At 35.6% G+C, this 17,359-nt stretch overlaps 1 protein-coding gene across 3 annotated transcripts in view; it reads left to right on the forward strand.

Moving 5' to 3' along the window:
* Window positions 1-17,359, forward strand: part of SLC41A2 (solute carrier family 41 member 2) — an 86,338-nt gene that overhangs the window by 14,826 nt on the left and 54,153 nt on the right. For all 3 annotated transcript variants that reach the window (XM_038155185.1, XM_038155184.1, XM_038155183.1), the window contains exons 6-10: window positions 986-1,132; window positions 5,548-5,695; window positions 6,002-6,081; window positions 15,960-16,091; window positions 17,026-17,174. In XM_038155185.1, the coding sequence (XP_038011113.1) occupies window positions 986-1,132; window positions 5,548-5,695; window positions 6,002-6,081; window positions 15,960-16,091; window positions 17,026-17,174 (656 nt within the window). The remainder of the gene's footprint in view (window positions 1-985; window positions 1,133-5,547; window positions 5,696-6,001; window positions 6,082-15,959; window positions 16,092-17,025; window positions 17,175-17,359) is intronic.

A 17,359-nucleotide genomic window follows, 5' to 3' on the forward strand; every position in this document is an offset into this window, starting at 1 on the left:
TTTTGTCCTGGTGATGGGACAGTACAGAAAATTACTTTCTAAGCTTTGTCCTCCTACATGTGAAATAGGTGCTTTTGAAATATTGTTACCCTACAGGATCATGCCAGTTCTTTAAATCTTTAGAGAATTTCCTGGTGTCTATAACTCCTTAGGCTGCCATTCCTTATAACTCCTTAAACTCCTTATAACTCCTTAAACTCTTTAGTTTCTCTGAAAGTGAACTCCTAATGTAGCATACCATGCATAATATAACATAAAGGATAGCATTTACAGTTGAAGTTCTTATATACAATATCTGATGAGAGGGAAGCTACTCAGATTTTGCCAAAGACTGACTGTAACAATGCAAATTTTATTTTTTTGTAGCCACTTTCATTTTACAAGAAGATTCGTCTTCAAAATTTAGTGCTGATATTTATAGGAAAAAATACAAAAAAATTAACACCTCTAATTAATTTTTCAAGTATGTAGCAAGTAATATTTTTTATATGTTGTCTTGGGTTTAGTTTATGATGTAGCTTCTAGGTGTTTGATGCTAACTCCATAGTCTTGTGCAATATCAGATGTCAAAATATTTAATCTTATGTTGTTTTCAGCCTAGGTTGATTAAAATGTCAGTCAGGTGAAGTTACCAGTGTTGGAAAAGGATACACTTCATATTCTTTTCTTCAGGAAATAGCTGCCTACAATATTTCTAATTCTAGTCAATTCCAGTCATAAGCAAAGTAGTTTATTGTACAGACGGTTCTTGGGGTTTTTTGTGTGTGCTTACTGTGTTTTTTTTTAAATGTATATGTCAGTTTTTTAAAATGGCTAAGACTTAAAAATACAGTCGTCAATCAGGTGGGGTGACCAATAATTCTGGGGAGAAAAAAGGGCTGACTTCTTATTTATTAAGTTTGAAATTGTCATAATCTTGGGATTTTCTGTGGAATTGCAACAGTGTTGCAAGACATAACTGCAATGTCTTCTTTGTTGAATTTAGGAGTAATAATGGTTGGAGTTATTGTTGGATCCAAGAAGACTGGTATTAATCCTGACAATGTTGCCACTCCTATTGCAGCAGGTTTTGGAGATCTCATCACCCTTGCCATATTAGCCTGGATAAGTCAGGGTCTGTACACTTGCCTTGGTAAGTGTGCTTTTAACTGTGTGTATGACTCCACAGGAACCTTTTTTGGATTAGGAGGGTAGGGAGAAGGCTGGGAGGGAGAGGTTCAGCAAACTTTTAGTCTGACTTACTTTTTTGTCAACATTTATACCATGAAATGATAAATCTTAGAGTGCCATGATTTTTTTCCCTTTTTAAAAATAAATAATAAAAGTCACTAACCTGAACTTTGGCACAATCTAGAAATATTTGAAAGACTTTGACAATATCACAGGCAACCTACATGTGAAATACAAACCATAATAATGAAGAATCAAATAATTGAAAACATTTTCTCACAGTAGGAAAAGAATGTTAAGAGCCTTATTCAAAATGAAATCATTGCTGCAACTAACTCATTCCATAGAAACTGTTAAAAATTTATTGTTTTTTAAAAGACATAATTGTAGGCAATTGTAGTATGATATACCACAGATAAAATATTGTGTTGTCCATCACTTACTAGAGATGCTGATATCATTACATATAGTCTTTACAGCTCATTGTCCAAACCTTTTCATATTTACAACGATTTTCTGTATGACAACATCAGCCAGAAGAAGTATCTAATAAGACTCAAGCTACCATGGTGTGACTTGCAGGTTTTTTTCAGTGTTTGGTTTTTCATGTTTACCAAGTGTTGTCATGATGTCAACTTAAATGTATCAGTATGCAAAAGAAGTATTTTAAAATATTTTCGGTATTTTTGTTAAAACTTAAATAATTTTTGTTTCATAACTGTATTTAAACCCTTCATATTATATTCTAATAACTGTGTTTCTCAAATACTTCTTTTAAATGCTTCTTTTAAGGAAGTTTGTAAATTTACAGTGAAAATTGATGAAGATATTTTTTAGCATCTCTTCTTTCTTTTCTTCTGATGAGAAAAAGTCCAATAATGTGCTATTCCTGTTAATCTATCAAGCTAAACAAAAAACACTCAGCCCCCCAAAAAAGATGGATAAAGAAGCTTGGACTTTTTTCTTCCTTTGACACATTTCTAGAAATTTACATTTCTAGCTACAGGTGTTCTAATGTATCTCAGAGGAATAAAAAAAGAAGTGGGTACAGTTTGAACTGATCTTTTGCTGCTTTAATAACTGTCATGACCACTCACATTTTGCTCTCCCACTGCAGCTGGAAAGCAGGTCCCACACATGTAGGGGTAAGAATCAGTATGCTTCCAAGAGTTACTCCTAATTTTCAGTCTATAATGTCTTCTCGGAATACTTCTCTTTTGGTGAAGTATGTAATTATCTAGTTAGCACTAACACAACTCATTCTGCTCTTTATATTTTTTTCAATGTCTTTGTATTTCTCTGGTTTTGGAAAAAAGAAAGTCTTTCTAAAGAAAGGACGTGCCATGAAGCCCTCGGAAATAGGTGGTCTCCAAGATGCATGTGTTTGAACTATGAAACAGTAACAAGGAATAAAAGTACGGAGCACCCTCTGCTAAGGGGAGGTAGATCAAGTTGTAAATGGCAGGCAAGAGGCATTCAGAGAAGGATTAGGCAACAGGTTAAAAAAAGTTGAAGAATTTTTTTTACACAATGCATGAGTGGGATGTGAAACTTACTGTTGTGATCTATTAAGAGGACCAGAATGGTTTTAGAAAACTTTGGATAAACCAGTCAGAGATGAACCCTTTGAGAAGCATTGACCAGACAGATGTAGAGACTGGAGAGATGGAATCCCTGATGCAAAGCACAGCAGAAGCTGACAGAGCGTTCTGAAAGAAGCATCACTTTAAACCTATCATTTTTTCCTTCTCCCAATAATTCAACTGTTGACCCTAGTCTGACAAAGTATATTAGACTAGTTGAGAACTGTGCCTCATCCAGCACAGATGTTCTTATGTTCTTTCTATTGTTTCCATGCTCTCTCAATGCTAAAATAAGCAGCACAATGGGAATGTCAAAAAGAAATCTTCAGTTTATAGGGTAGTAATGAAACTGGTGGGATTCACTTCTGAACTGTGTTCAGAATTAACTATTTTCCCCTGTGATTTATTAGCTTAACAAATGAAATGGTCTGAAACAAAATAAGTTTCTGGCTGCTTTCTGCAAGGGATGAGTTGTTTTCAGACAACAAGACAGAAAGGATGCAAATTATTTGTGTACAAGCTTTATGTTTGTCTGTAACAGAGGTGTACGGCCTTTGGGTTGATACAATACTTTACGGCATACCCTGAAGAGAGGGGAAAGCATTTTTTACCCAGGCCAGGGCCAAATGAAACACCCTGTTTGGCCACCATCATATATATAATTTTTTAAAGGTTCATCTAAGTGCTTTAAAAATAGTGACGAAGTTATCAAACACGGGGATTTAAATAGTGAAAAGTTAACAGTTCTTAACAGCTCCCGAAAAAGAGCTGTGAATCCTTGTTAAATAGCTGGAGGAAAGCGCTAGAGGGCTCCCCAGGACTGTCACTGGGACCTGGCACATTCCCTCCAACAGAGCACAAGAAGTGCTCTGGAATAGGAACACTCAGTAAATTAAATGTGGGGGTCTGTGTTGCCTATTATTTGTCAGTAATGATTTGGAAACTTCTTTAAAGCTTTCAATTTTTTTCACAGAATATGCATTTAGCTCTCGTATATATTTGATCCAGGTTGAGAAGACAAAGTGTGTGATTCACATTATTGTTTTCAGGTTCTTAGCAGTTGTTTTGAAGCAGTACATTTCCAGTTTACCTCTAATTTCCACTAGAGGCTGCATTATTTGAGCTAGATGTCTTTTCCCATGTAAGCTGCCTGCTATAAATCTTACAAAAATGGAGTGAAATGAGCCCTAAAAGAGAATGAATTTATTTTCTCTTCCCAGTCTTCTGCTATTGTAAAATGCATTTGGTTCTTCTGTGAATTAAATATGAAGAGGAAGAAGTCTGTCCTTTTCTTTAAAGATGCATCTCAAGGTTAATCTTTTTAGATTTTTGTAGTAAGATGTTCTACCAGTAGAGTCTGCCATAGATAAAAAAAAAAAAGTCCCTCATTGTTCCCAAGAGTTAGACTGGAGCTGAGTATTCTCATGGTCCACCTCTTAGGTCACAAAAAGAGGTGAAAGAAGGAAAAAAAGGCCTCACAAAGGAAGAGGGAGATAATACACTGTAGAATAATTAGATAAGGACAGGAAAAAATTACTTCTCTCTTGGGCTGTCTTGTTCTCACTCTAATAGCTTTCTACTTTCAGTTTGCCCAGGGAAACATAACTTACTATGTTATGTAAGTTGCCATTACAACCTCTGGCTCTGCTGCAGAGGTTGTTACTCAGTGCAGAAGAGTAGTAACTTCTAAAAATTCTACAGCAATTCTTTCAGGAGATCTACTAAGGTAACATCAAAGTAGTAATTGCTTGGATTTGCAGCCATTGTAATGAGCCATAACGCATGGGTGAGGATATTTTTTTATATACCAACTACTCCTCTTTGGTAGTGTTTGTGTGATCTATATTAATTATTTCAACCTGTTAATTTAAAATATATTTTGCTGTAAGACTTGTCTAAATTTTGAAGGTTTTAACAAAATGTGTTTTAGCATTAGGTACATGACCGCATTTCTCATAAAACAAATATTTAAAAATGGAATATTTGCACAGTTTATACATATATATTTTCCATTAGGATAAATTTTCCATTATTTACCTCACTGTTGAATTATGAAGTCTTGGATCACTGCAGTAGCTTCTGGGAGGATGGGATTATAAAACCAAGTAATCAGAAAAAAGTAGTGTTCTTTCTATGGAAGCAGCTATTCACTTTACAGTCGCAGCTTTATGATGGTACTCACCAGTGTTTGCAGTTGTATTCCTGTGAAATAGGATGGAATTGTCATGGGTAGGGGCAGGCAGCAGAATTGCCTGTTAATTCTCAAACTCAGACTTGCTATGAAACAACTGAGCTACTGATATAAATGTCTCAATTTTGCACATTGTGCTTGAATCTTTTTAGATATGCTATTTCTTGAAAGATTACTGTATTACCTGCTTTGGGAAGAAGGGAGCGTACGTATGCTAAGAATTTGGATATAAACAAAATGCATTTTCATTATATTCAGTTTCTTTTAAAATTTTTTCTTCAGTTACAAAATAATGTTTTGTATTCTACATCCTTACTATATTTTTTATCATAAAGCATCATACAAAAATCCTTTTCAAAATACCTTCTTTTTGCTGATGGTTCTGTCCTTGAGAAGATGAGAGACAACGATCACAGATGGCAAATACTAACCATATTGTTTAGTGCAGTAGTTGAAACTTCAGGTGTAATGGTAATGAAGACTATTAATAATTCTCAATTGTATGGCATAGATAATTTATTTTAGAATTCTAAATTAGGAAAACATGTAGGAATATTTGGAGAGTAAAAGAGGTTGGTTTTTTTTTCTTTATTATTATTTTAGACACATATTACTATGTATCTCCTTTGGTTGGTGCCTTTTTTTTGGCTCTGACTCCAATGGGGATTGTCATAGCTGCCAAACACCCAGCTACCAGAACTGTCCTCCACTCAGGATGGGAGCCTGTTATAACTGCCATGATTATAAGCAGGTAGGTCTCTTTGTCTTGTTGCATGGAAGCATCTTGATAATCCTCCTGTATCTCTGTGTGTCTTACTTGATTGTCCATGAGAGACACAATTAAGAGCCTCTAGAGTTTAGGCTTTGGAATTTTAGCACTAATCTAAGAGATTATTTAATCCAATGAAAGTTATGAATCTGAAAAGTAGAGAAATTGGCTAATACTCTGTGGTCTTTGTTATACAGGAGCCAAGTTTAATAAGTGGATAGCTATAGTGATGTTAGTCTGTAGCTCAGAATGAGGTAATAATCTTATATTTAATGATCTTCTTTTCAGTATTGGTGGCCTTATTCTGGACACAACAGTATCTGATCCTAACTTGGTTGGAATTGTTGTTTATACCCCGGTAATTAATGGTAAGACTCTGACAGGATCAATTGCTACTATGTATCAATTGATATACCTTGTTTTGAGAAATGTCTATTACCGTTCATTTTTTCTATGCTAATTAATATCTGAAATATTAATTTCAAGTTTTGATTTTGATGTCAACAGCTGTTTATTTGAACACCTGAAAAGTGCTTCCTGTTTTCACTACAACCACTGAAACATAATAGAGAATGTGAGACGTAGAAACCTCAAGTATGCATTAAGAAACTGAAAGTGTATTGATTTAATATATTCAAATATTAAATTATCAAATATTATATTGAAGCAGTTATGGCTGGGAAGATGTAGATAAATTTTTATTTCAAAAGGGGTTTTTTTCTGGACATCCAAGGACAAATTTTCAAACTATAATTTACTATAGACCTGTAATGTATGTAGATATAAGAACTAATAAGCATATTGCAGGCAAGTAAATACATTTCTCAGGGTAAATGTGTGCTGTTTCTGATGATTGTTATGCACTTTTCAGATGTGTAAAGAGTGAATTTGTGAAAATTTCGTCGTTAAGTGTTCTACCTCCTAATGATAAGAACATGCCAAATTTCAGAAGAATAGTTGATATCTTGTTAGGCTGGTGCAGTTTGAAAATGCTTTTCTTTCCTAGTACAGTACCACAGGGTTGATTCCTATTTAGTTTGCAACAACTATAATCACCAGCTCTGTTCCCAGTGTATTGCTGTCTAGCTGTTCTTCCCCTTTTTGTATTTTTCCATTTGATTTCTTACACTAATTTGCACTTTTATGTATTGTTATTAAAACCATTTCTCTAGTTACCAAGACGATTCTGTTTTAACTTAAGTTGGCCCTTACAAGTTTCATATGAATATGTTCTATTCTGTTTCCTAAGCTATAAATTAAATTAATTATGGCCACTTTTTCACCTTGATAATAAGATGTTAATATGGTCACTGGATTTTAGTTTTGAACCACATTGCCTTGATATAATTAATTTTCCAGACATTGTTAATGGAAATGTAACACTGGACAGTACCTAAGCATTTTATAAGCTTTACTGTGGTTGAGAGTTAGTAGATCTGTTGCTGCAAACATTAAACAATCAGTTCAGTTAGAGGCTTTGACAGGAGCATATTATTGGCAAATTCATGTTAGCCCTTGTTTTACAGATTTCATGTCTTCTGGATGCTTGTAAATTGTCTTTTTAATAATTCGCTCTAATTCTTGTGCAGGAATATAAATTTCACTGATATACAGATTCTCTGCATCAGCCTTTTTGACCCACTTTAAAGATACATTTTCTGTTTTCTCTACTACAGCCCTCAGGTATTCTCTAACCTCCAAAATAATCAGTTTGCAACACTAATACTTAATGGATTGTTCATTTAGCTCTCTAGATGCAGTAAACTTAACTCCCAGGCTCTAGTATTTATTTGCTTGTTATCAGGTATCACCATTTTTATGAAGGCAGTAGACAAAAGAAACTGACTATTTAAATCTTCAGCAGAGCATGTTGCTTGCTCTTCTTTCACATTAAGGCCCTCTATTTCCTTTCTTCTTACTTTTTATGTGAAACATTTCCATGTTGCAACTTGAGTTCCTTGCTAACTGTAAATTAAATATTACACTACAGCCATTATGTTTCCTTATCTGTTCCTTGCCTTTCTATTAATTCAAAATTGGAAATACTTGCATCTAACTTTTGTGTGTTTCCATTTTGATTTCCAGATATCTAAAAGGCAAGGCAGACATGTTGATCTTCAGCTTTTTTTCTACTTTACGCCTGTAACTTCTCTTATAGTAGTCCTTTTTTTTGTTAACCTCCTGGATTTGCTTCCTAAGAGAAGAGGACTGTTCTTTTTTCTTTTTAGGCAGGTGTACCCAAACCAGTATTAAGGCAATGCCCATACATTCTTTTGAACTGTCTTTAGGAGAAAATAATTAGCCAAAAGCTAGAGCCCTGGAGGTTTAGCTGACAGGTAAAAACGTCTTTGAAGAGTTAGGCAGGTGTAAGAGAGGGAAAGCTGAGGCTGCTTGAGCAGGCAGGGAGGGAAAGAGTCTTTCCAGGAGGCTGGGATAGCAAGAGGCATGCTTGACTCAGAATTCTGAAAGTAGAGGCATTTCTGTTGGAAAATACAGAGAAAATATGTTCTGTGTAGAGGATGCAGGGGTTGATGGTACACCTCCTGGAAAAGGAAACTGTAGGTAGGTAATTTTTTGGGTTGCTGTTAGATTAGCCTCTTCTGGGTTTCATAATTCTACTGACACCTTTTGATATTGCTGGTCAGTATAGTGTAGTAAACTGGGGGTACGGAAGTTCTTCAGTTAAAAAAGCACATCTGTTGACACTCATTAACTGACATGAAAGGTGTGTTAGGTCACTTGACAGATGGCTTTTAAAATACTACTGTTGCAGAAAGTTTTCTCTACCTTTCTTGGCCTTGGAATTCTCATTGTAAGCCTAAGTAACGAAAGAAACTGAGGGTTTCCCCCCTTCTATTTTCTTTTACCTTAAAATTTGTTGCTCCTAGGACACAGAAAACCTGGGGGAAAAAAAAAAAAAAACATCAGGGAAACCTGAAAGAAATATTCTTTTCTATTGGGAATTTGTCCATCCAAAATATGAGGACATTGTAAATTTGTCCATAATTTCAAGCTGTCACTGTTTTTTCAGGGCCATTTGCTGTATCTTGAACACCTGAACAGTATTGACTGCAAAATAGTCAGGTGTTAGTGTTAGTTAGGTTTCCTGTGCACCATTAATTAAGTTTCATTCAAGTCCTGCCTAGATAGTTTGCTTATTCTTAGATGTGAGACGAGTGACTTTAATCATGTCTCACACTGTGGAGCTATAAATATTTTAAAATATTGAAGAAATACTGGTTCGGAATTTGAGCAACCTCAAAGTTTCCCACCCCTATTAACAATAACTACAAATATTTGCCCAAAATATTAAAATAGTTTTTAAGCAGAAAGGCATTTATAGTCAGCTTTACAGCTGGTGGCCAGGCATATTTCACAACTGTTTTTTCTATTTTCCCACTGTTAAACACATGTTTGCTGGGTTAAATTGCTGGGTTAAACACATGGTTGGCTGGGTTAAATTGCATCTCTGCTTTTTGAAAATAAACAAATGATTTTGTTGTTTCAGGCAACTTGCAGACTACTTGATATTTAGATGTCTCTTTGATTTACTGAAGTTCTGAATAAAATAACTAAGCCCAAGTGTGGCTATGCTTTGGTCTAGAGTTGATTTTGAGTTGTGTTTTCTCATGAATTAAAATTTGCAAATCCTCTTATGGCATCACAGCATGTTGAATTTGGCTCAGGATTTGCAATTTGCAAGTAACTGAGCTCCTTTTGTGCAGAAAAAAAGAGATAATATTACATGCTTCTGAATATGCAGCAGAAATGAGCTAAGGTGCAGTTACCAGATAAAGCCACTTTCCTCTCCATTTTTCTTGTGTGTTTACACAAAATATTGTGAGATCTTCTAAGTATTTGCATTTCAGAAGTTACTGGGTAATAACCAATGTGTCCGTAGACTTTATCCCATTTTTATGCACCTTAAAGAATGACAGTTCTGCAAATTAATTCTTAAAACACCTGAAATTTGGAAATACTTCATATCAAAAAACTTTCCTTTGCAAGTGGTTTGAAGCAGTACTCTTTAAAGGTAACACAAACCTACCTGTTCTAATATTTCTTACTCTTTGGCTGTCCATACATTAAAAGTATTTGCTATCTGAAGGGAATACATAGCTATCAAGGAATATGAGAAACACATATGGGAAAATTTAATACAAAACTTAGAAAATGCCAGTTGTCTGGGAGATGAAAATTAAGCTTATACAATACATTCCCAAAAATATCCCTTTTTTATCTGTTAGTAGAGTAAATTGAATGACAGACCTTCAGGTTTTTCAGAGACCTTTTACTGTAAATTGTTTTGGAGAATATGGAAAAAAAAACAAACCAAGAAACCATTCTTCCTCCTCAAAAAACCCAGCTTTTAATAGCTATTTATTTATATTTCTTTTAGTATAATTGTACTTTGATTTCTCTCACAACTGAGTGGTACTTTGATTAGAATATAACCATTGTCTCAGAGAGGTGAGCATCTGAAATTTGCCTCTGTAAATCACAAGGGAAAGCATTAGTGTACCTGGATGGGAGTAGAGCAAATTGGCTGGGTAGCGAATTAATTTTTCTCCATCCTAAGTTGGAAAGAACGTGTTAGTCTCAGAAGGCACCTCTACTGTATGAGAACTGTATAATTCAGTCTTTATTTTGGCATGAATAAAGAGAAGGGCTTTGATTTTTATTATTTTCTTCTGATGCATTATTGGGTGATAGATTTACTGCCTTTTAGTTGCTAACTTGTACATGTAAATCTGCATATATACTTTCAGTGTGTGATCTTTCTGTTAAGTCTTATTTGTAAATGTTTTAGAAGATTTCAGTAATCCTTGTGTTGTGAAAACAACACAATTATATCCAGAGCATTTTCATTTTTGACATTTTTATTAGTCATATGAAAGAAATTATTTATGAGTCAAATCAAACATGGAATGTAATAGTTGCCTATATAATAAAGCTTTCTCTTAAAAAAATCCATATAGGGAAAGCTAATATTTTCCATCTGTTTTTCCCCAAACATTTGAAAGTATTAAAATAAATGCTTCAACGTAAAATGGAAGATGAATGAAAAAAAACCCATATAAAGAGGTAGCTAGTTAGGTTTTTAATCTAAGTATTTCGCTTGAATAAAACAGGACTTTTTAAAGTTAATGGTAGAGAGGTCAGGGCAAAAATTCATCTTGCATTTTCAGAAAGATAAGATGATTATTCCATAATTTAGAGTTTTCGGTCACCATTGCAACTGAGATTCTTTTTCATCCTTTTAATTTAATTTTTGTGATGCGGATGCTGAACTTCAAAAATGCCTGTTTGGCAAAACTGACTATTTTGAACTACGGATTGTGGTCATGAGTGTGCAAAAGTGAGACTCTTCTAGCCTTCCCTCTCTTAGATAGATTTACAAGAGAGATCAATTTGGGAATTATGTTGGCCTAATTCTCCCCTTATGTAGATATTAATTGATTTTAGGCCCATTACACAACCTGTATTATAGCTGCTTGGGAACAACACATTATTCTGTGGCTGATTAATCCCTCTCCATAGAACTGGGTTTCTAAAAGTCTTTAATCTGCTTTGCCTGTTTTTACACAATTTTTTGTTTACCTCATCATGCAACTATTTACATTTTCCTGAACAGTCATAGCAATGGTCATTAAAGCTGAGTATGTTCACTTTATCTGGTGCTTGCAGTACTTTAATTTGAGGCAGTTTTCTACAGGAACAATTTTTCAATTTTATGTATTTAAGGAAATGAACCAAAAAAGAAGAATGAGATGGGAACCGATAGGGTTCACATATATAGGTAGTTGAATACGGCTCTGAACATTTTATGTTGACTGTTGTACAGTTGTCCCCTTGTACTAAACAAGTATTTAAATTTTTTACTGGTTAATAATAACATGGTGCATGGGATTATTCCTACTCAGATGGAAGACTTTGCACTTCCTTTTGTTGAATTTCAGGAGATTTCTCTTGACCCAGCTCTCCAGCCTATCCAGTTCCCTCTGAATGGCAGCACAACCCTCTGGTTTATCAACTAATCCTCCTCCCAGTATTCCCTGAAAAACCTTACTCTATTTATCAAAATGTGCAGTGTAAGATCCGAGGGAAAAACCAGCCCAGTGCATTACCCAGAGTAGAGGATGATCTGAGACTGAGATCATCCTGATCTAGCTTCCCTTAACTTCCCGGTTTTTTGCCTGCACTGAGTTGAGACACAGATTTGCTTTGAAGTATTAAGAGTCATTGATGTAAAGTGCTTTAATGTGGTTTTCTGAATAGCATGGTTAGTTCTGTTGTTAGAAAAATTTCCTTTACCAGATGATGATTGATAGAATCGTGCCCATAGGCCTGTTTGCAAATACATGGTATGGTTTTGGATCTACTTTCAATATGGTTTCTTGTGCTTGTTAGACAAAAGACCTGTGATAACAATTTTTACAAGAAATATTCTTGCTTAGCCCTTAACTGCCTTGATAAAATGATGAGGTTTTAAATTTTCTTTTAAAGTTTTAAGTCAGTGTGACATCCTTTGCACTTTAGCAGACAACATGTCTTTGGTTATTGACGAAGCAGCACTCTCGTATTGAAGTAAAACCCATTTGCTGTTCTGAGAGGAATGAAGTAAAAATTGCTGGATTTTACTTTTGAAATAAATTGTTTTCCCCTATGTTGTAGTTCTTGCAAAAATGAAAGGAAACTGAAGAAGTAAGTCTTCACAAATTTAGTATTTGCTACAATGGCTGCAATAGTGTTTTCCAGGAGAAAAATTTCTGGATTAATCAAATGTTCATGTAAACAGTCCTCATATACATCCACAGAGCTTTTAATAATATGAGCAGCTACTGAGCATGTGACTATCTTACACATTTAGAAGATGCTGAGAAGTTATCAGTTTTGCGTATCGACACCTTGCCAACCTACGCAGTTTTATCTGTTTTCTGTTTCTTACAGGGATCAGATTAATCTGGTGTAGCTGAGATGGATATTGCACATGCACAGTAGCTGCTGTTACCAAACAGAGTATCTCTGTACTTAGGAAGTGACTCATTCAGCCTTATACAAGTCATTTGGTGACCAGCAGAATAGTGAGACCTGACTCTGTTCTCATTTGTATCCTGCAGTTTTTAGACAGTCTTTTCAACTTGCAGTGCTCCCTATTGTTCCTGCTATACCCCCGGGTCACAACATCCTCTCCATTTTCCCTCTGCTTTCCACAACATTGCCATTCCTCTTCTGGCTCACTGAGCTGTTGGCTGAGCAAGAGGCATCATGCCTCTCTCCAAGCTGAGTGCTAACTGGCCAGCTGGCCTGCTTATGCTTATTCCATGAACTATATAACTCATATTACTGTCTTTGTCTCACTGAGAACATGGCTTTGGATATTTTCTTTTATTCATCTAGTTTTGGTTTTAGTATGCTATTTTGTTTTTAGTAGATTGTTTAACCATGCCTGGAAGTAGTTAGCATGTCTGTCCTTCTGTCAGATGTGGTTGAAATAGGCCCAAAAGTTCAAAAACAGTTTGAAGAATTGATAGTGAATGGGCAGAACTAAAATACAGTGTCACTGCTGCTGTCACCACCCTACATTGTTGGCTGGCTGAGACTGAGTAGGATGTTTGGATTCTATAAGCATTTGCACTTCACTATACCTGGCTATCTTCTGTGAGTTCAAACTATATCACTAGTATTAGGTTATTGAGGCTCAGACAAATAAAATTTAAAACAATTTTGCTAAACATACAAAGATTTCATTTTCATTTAGCCAAAATAGATTGTTCAACTCAGCTGTAATTAGTTACACCTCTTGAAATCACACTCCACACTGGCTGTTCTGGTTAGCTTGTCGGCTTCCTTTGCAGAGCAGCTATCACCTCCTTTACCTGTATTCCATGGCTGGCCAGTTTGTTTTAGAATAATTTTTGATACTTGTCAGTAATTTCTTGCTATATACATGAGCAATAGGGCTTGGGGAATACTTTCTCTAAATGATGGTTATAAAAGTGAAAAGGTTTTTCGTTAATAGCTATCCATCAAAGGATTGACAACCAATCTTACACCTTCTTTCATAGACTTGTCAATGTCTGTTGTCCAGACATATTTTTTAAATCACCATTTCAAGTGGATTTATTTCTATCTTCCTTAGTTCTTTAATCTCATTCAGTTTCCTGTATTATTAACTAGGGAAAAAAAGTCTAGATCACCTGTGATATCTCTGTGTCTGAATTTGTTGAAGCAAATAATTACCAGTCACAAAAGGAAACTACGTAAATCCTAGGAAATATTTAAAATCTAGAGAGTTGTGCCAAAGTGGTGTGTAGTTGCATTGCTAAAAAACTCAAACCAGCCCTATGTACTTCTGTCTTTTATTTCTCTTTGTAGTGCTATAAGAGAAGCAGATAGTTTTAGGCAGAATACTTTACTAATTTTTTTCTCTTAATGTTGTTGTGAATAAATCAGTTATTGCAGTTGTTAGCCTGATTGTAATTACCCAATTGCCTTTATGTCCTCAGTTTTAGCAGAAACTCTTTCATATTTTCCAGTCATATGGCACTGTAGCTCTTTTAAGAAGAGTTTTTTCATAACAGCTTTTTCATAATTCAGTCATTGAAATTACCTGATCCCCATCCAAATGTAGTACATTGATCCTTAATTTTACTTCTGCCTCTCTTTCTGTACCTTATTCTCCTTAGTTAGAAATCTCTAATTTATTATTCTCAATGGAAGGACAGACTTTGAGTCCTATTTAGATTGGTTTTAATAATTTTAAACCTCTCCTAGTTTAGATAAACCCCTTACTCTGGTACTTTACCTTTCAGTTCATCTGAAGAAAGATCTACTGCTATTTTAATTTTCTTTGCAAACTCTCACTCAGCCTTTTGGTAGTTCATCTTTTATCCCTGTTTCTCCTGACTGGGAACATGCATTTCCTGATTTGTATCTGACGTTTTTGTTTAAAAGTCCTTTCTTGTTAGCTTCAGCCATTTATTGTCTTTAAGTAGCAGTGAGGCAGGACATCTTTCAGATCTCAGTATTAGATCTCTGTGCTAATCACTCCACAGTCACCAAAAGAATTTGGCAAACAGTGTCTTCTGGTCACCACAAATACTTGTTCTGCAACCAGACAAAGCCCTAAGCATCAGATAAACAAATTAATTCAACTACAATAAACAAGGCCTTTCTCCTTCTGATGTGGGGACAAGATCTGCATTACTTCTTCAGTAAGTAATCATCTCAGACCAACCCATTGTTAAGTAAAGCATCTGAAGGGGGGGGGGGGAAGGAGGAAAAAGTATGTGCTTGATATGCAAGTAGACAGCTCGAGTATAGTAATAGGAGGGTTTCATGTTACTGCATTCTGCCGTGTGGATATAACAAGTTGTTTTATTTTTGTGTTCGTTGAAGTAAAAATTCATAGAACGTGGAACAGCCTGGAGTGGAAGGAACCTTGAAATGTCATCTGGCTCAACCTTATGTGAGAAAGGCAGCCTGAATGAGATTTTCTAGCACCTGCTCTGGTCACATCTCGAAAACCTCCAATGAAGTGGACTCCACCACATCCCTGGGGTGGTTGTTCCACTGAATGATTTTTCTCACTCTAACAAATGTCTTTCTTATATTGAGATGAATGCTCTGTCAGTACAACTTGTACTCGTTGCCCCTTTTCAGAAAGAAACTAGAATCTCTATCACTACCATTCTTTTAACAGTCAGCTGTTCAGACACTCATCTTGCCCTTTCAGCCTGAGTTATGAGTGGCAGAAGGCTATAGTTACTCATGCTTTGTGTCAGAGGGGAATGAATATATTAACTCTTGAAGCCTTCTTTGGCCCTGTGGTTCTTTGTGTGAAATCTGCGTTTATGTTTGTGGTAGTGAGCTTTCATTACTTACCCTGGCCAGAAATACTCTCCTGGGGAGGTAATCCAGCAGTGGCACAACTATGTCATACTCCTGGTGATCCAAGAGGGATTTCCAAAGAAGAGGCAGTGATAAAAACTTTTTGCACTTGCCATGATTCAAAGTTGATCTCCAAATATCCAGTGATACATTAAACTGTAGCCCACATTTTTGGACTGATTTTAATGATTTGCAGCCTGTCTACAAGTAATATACATTCTAAAGATATTTTTCATTTTGGCTTTTGTTTGCAAGGTGATAAACATAGAGGAAGTTGGTAAATGTGCAAAAATATTGCCTGCTAGAGGAAAAAAAATTGAACATTTTTCATTTGTTTCCTTTTGCATTTCAGGTATTGGTGGCAATCTAGTAGCTATTCAAGCTAGCAGAATCTCTACCTACCTCCATTTACATAGCATTCCTGGAGAGCTGCCAGAGGAGGCCAAGGGTTACTATTACCCATGCAGAACATATTGTGGTACAGGTATGTCTTAGTTAAAAATCTTGTCTCACATATCTTTACCCCTGTGTGCCAAACTGTACCACCACTGAGAAATGGCAATGAACTGAACTTCCTGTGTGCAATTCAAAGGCTGGGTGAGGCTTGGCAGTTTCCTTTGCCTGCAGCTGTTTTTGCCTATGAGAATCACAAGAAACTCCTTGAGGGGTGGATTAGCAGAGAGGAGCATAGAGAAGGGTGAAGCCCTGGAAAGGCCTGGTGAGGCAGGACACTGGGATAACCACACAGAAAGGTTTCAGCCTTCAACTTTCCTTAGCTTCTCTACCTGCTCCCAACTCTTGTCCGCCTTCAGAACTTCAAACCAATTTCCTGTTAGGGCCAAACATTGTATCAGACATAATTACTAAGCTGAATCTCTGCTTTCCATTTCCAGTTTGCCATTTTCTCTCTATATTATTTCTTCACAGCTTATTCCTCCCCTATATTTCCCATTTTCCTAGTTATGTAGTAACTGTGGTGAAATGTGATGTGTCACCACCATGTATTACACTTCCATATCTATTAAATGAATTGAAACAGATGTGAAAATGGTAAATGTGGGATTACTTTTTAGAAATATAAGGTATTTTTGAGGATGTCTTGAATATGGAGTCCAAAAGATCCTCTTTACTAGTAAGACTTTAGGAAGTCAAAAAATGTAGATGGTATTACATGAGCACAGAATGAAGGCAATTTGCACCCTTTTCCAGAAGGGCTCTGCTTACCTTTTCTGGAAGACAGTGAAATTCCTCAATGAGTCTTCTAGTGGAAACCAATGCCTGCTGTTCCACAGTAAGCAATGCTGTGGAATTCCAAAAATGGGACTTTTTATATTGAAATGAATAAAAATCTAATATAGGAATTGAAGAGCTTAACCAAATTTTGGATTTTTCTTTTTCTTTTTTTTTTTTAATTGTAGGCGTAAATAACAAATCAGCCCAAGTTCTACTTCTCTTGGTGATTCCTGGACACCTGATTTTCTTGTACACTATCCACTTAATGAAAAGCGGACATACTTCCTTAACCCCCATCTTTATAGCAGTCTATTTGTTTGCAGCTCTGCTACAGGTAAGAATAAGTACAATTGGCAAATGCTTGTATAAAATCAAGTTCTTGAAGAAAATAATTTTTGTTTTCTGGGATCTGAAATCTCATGAAGGGTACAAGAAGGTGTGGTTTAATAGACTTTCAGCACAGCTCTGGAGTAGCTGATTATCTCCACAAATATACAGTTTACACAGGTGTACTTTTGT

The sequence above is a fragment of the Motacilla alba genome, chromosome 1A, assembly GCF_015832195.1.
Source record: "Motacilla alba alba isolate MOTALB_02 chromosome 1A, Motacilla_alba_V1.0_pri, whole genome shotgun sequence".
Taxonomy (NCBI): Eukaryota; Metazoa; Chordata; class Aves; order Passeriformes; family Motacillidae; genus Motacilla; species Motacilla alba.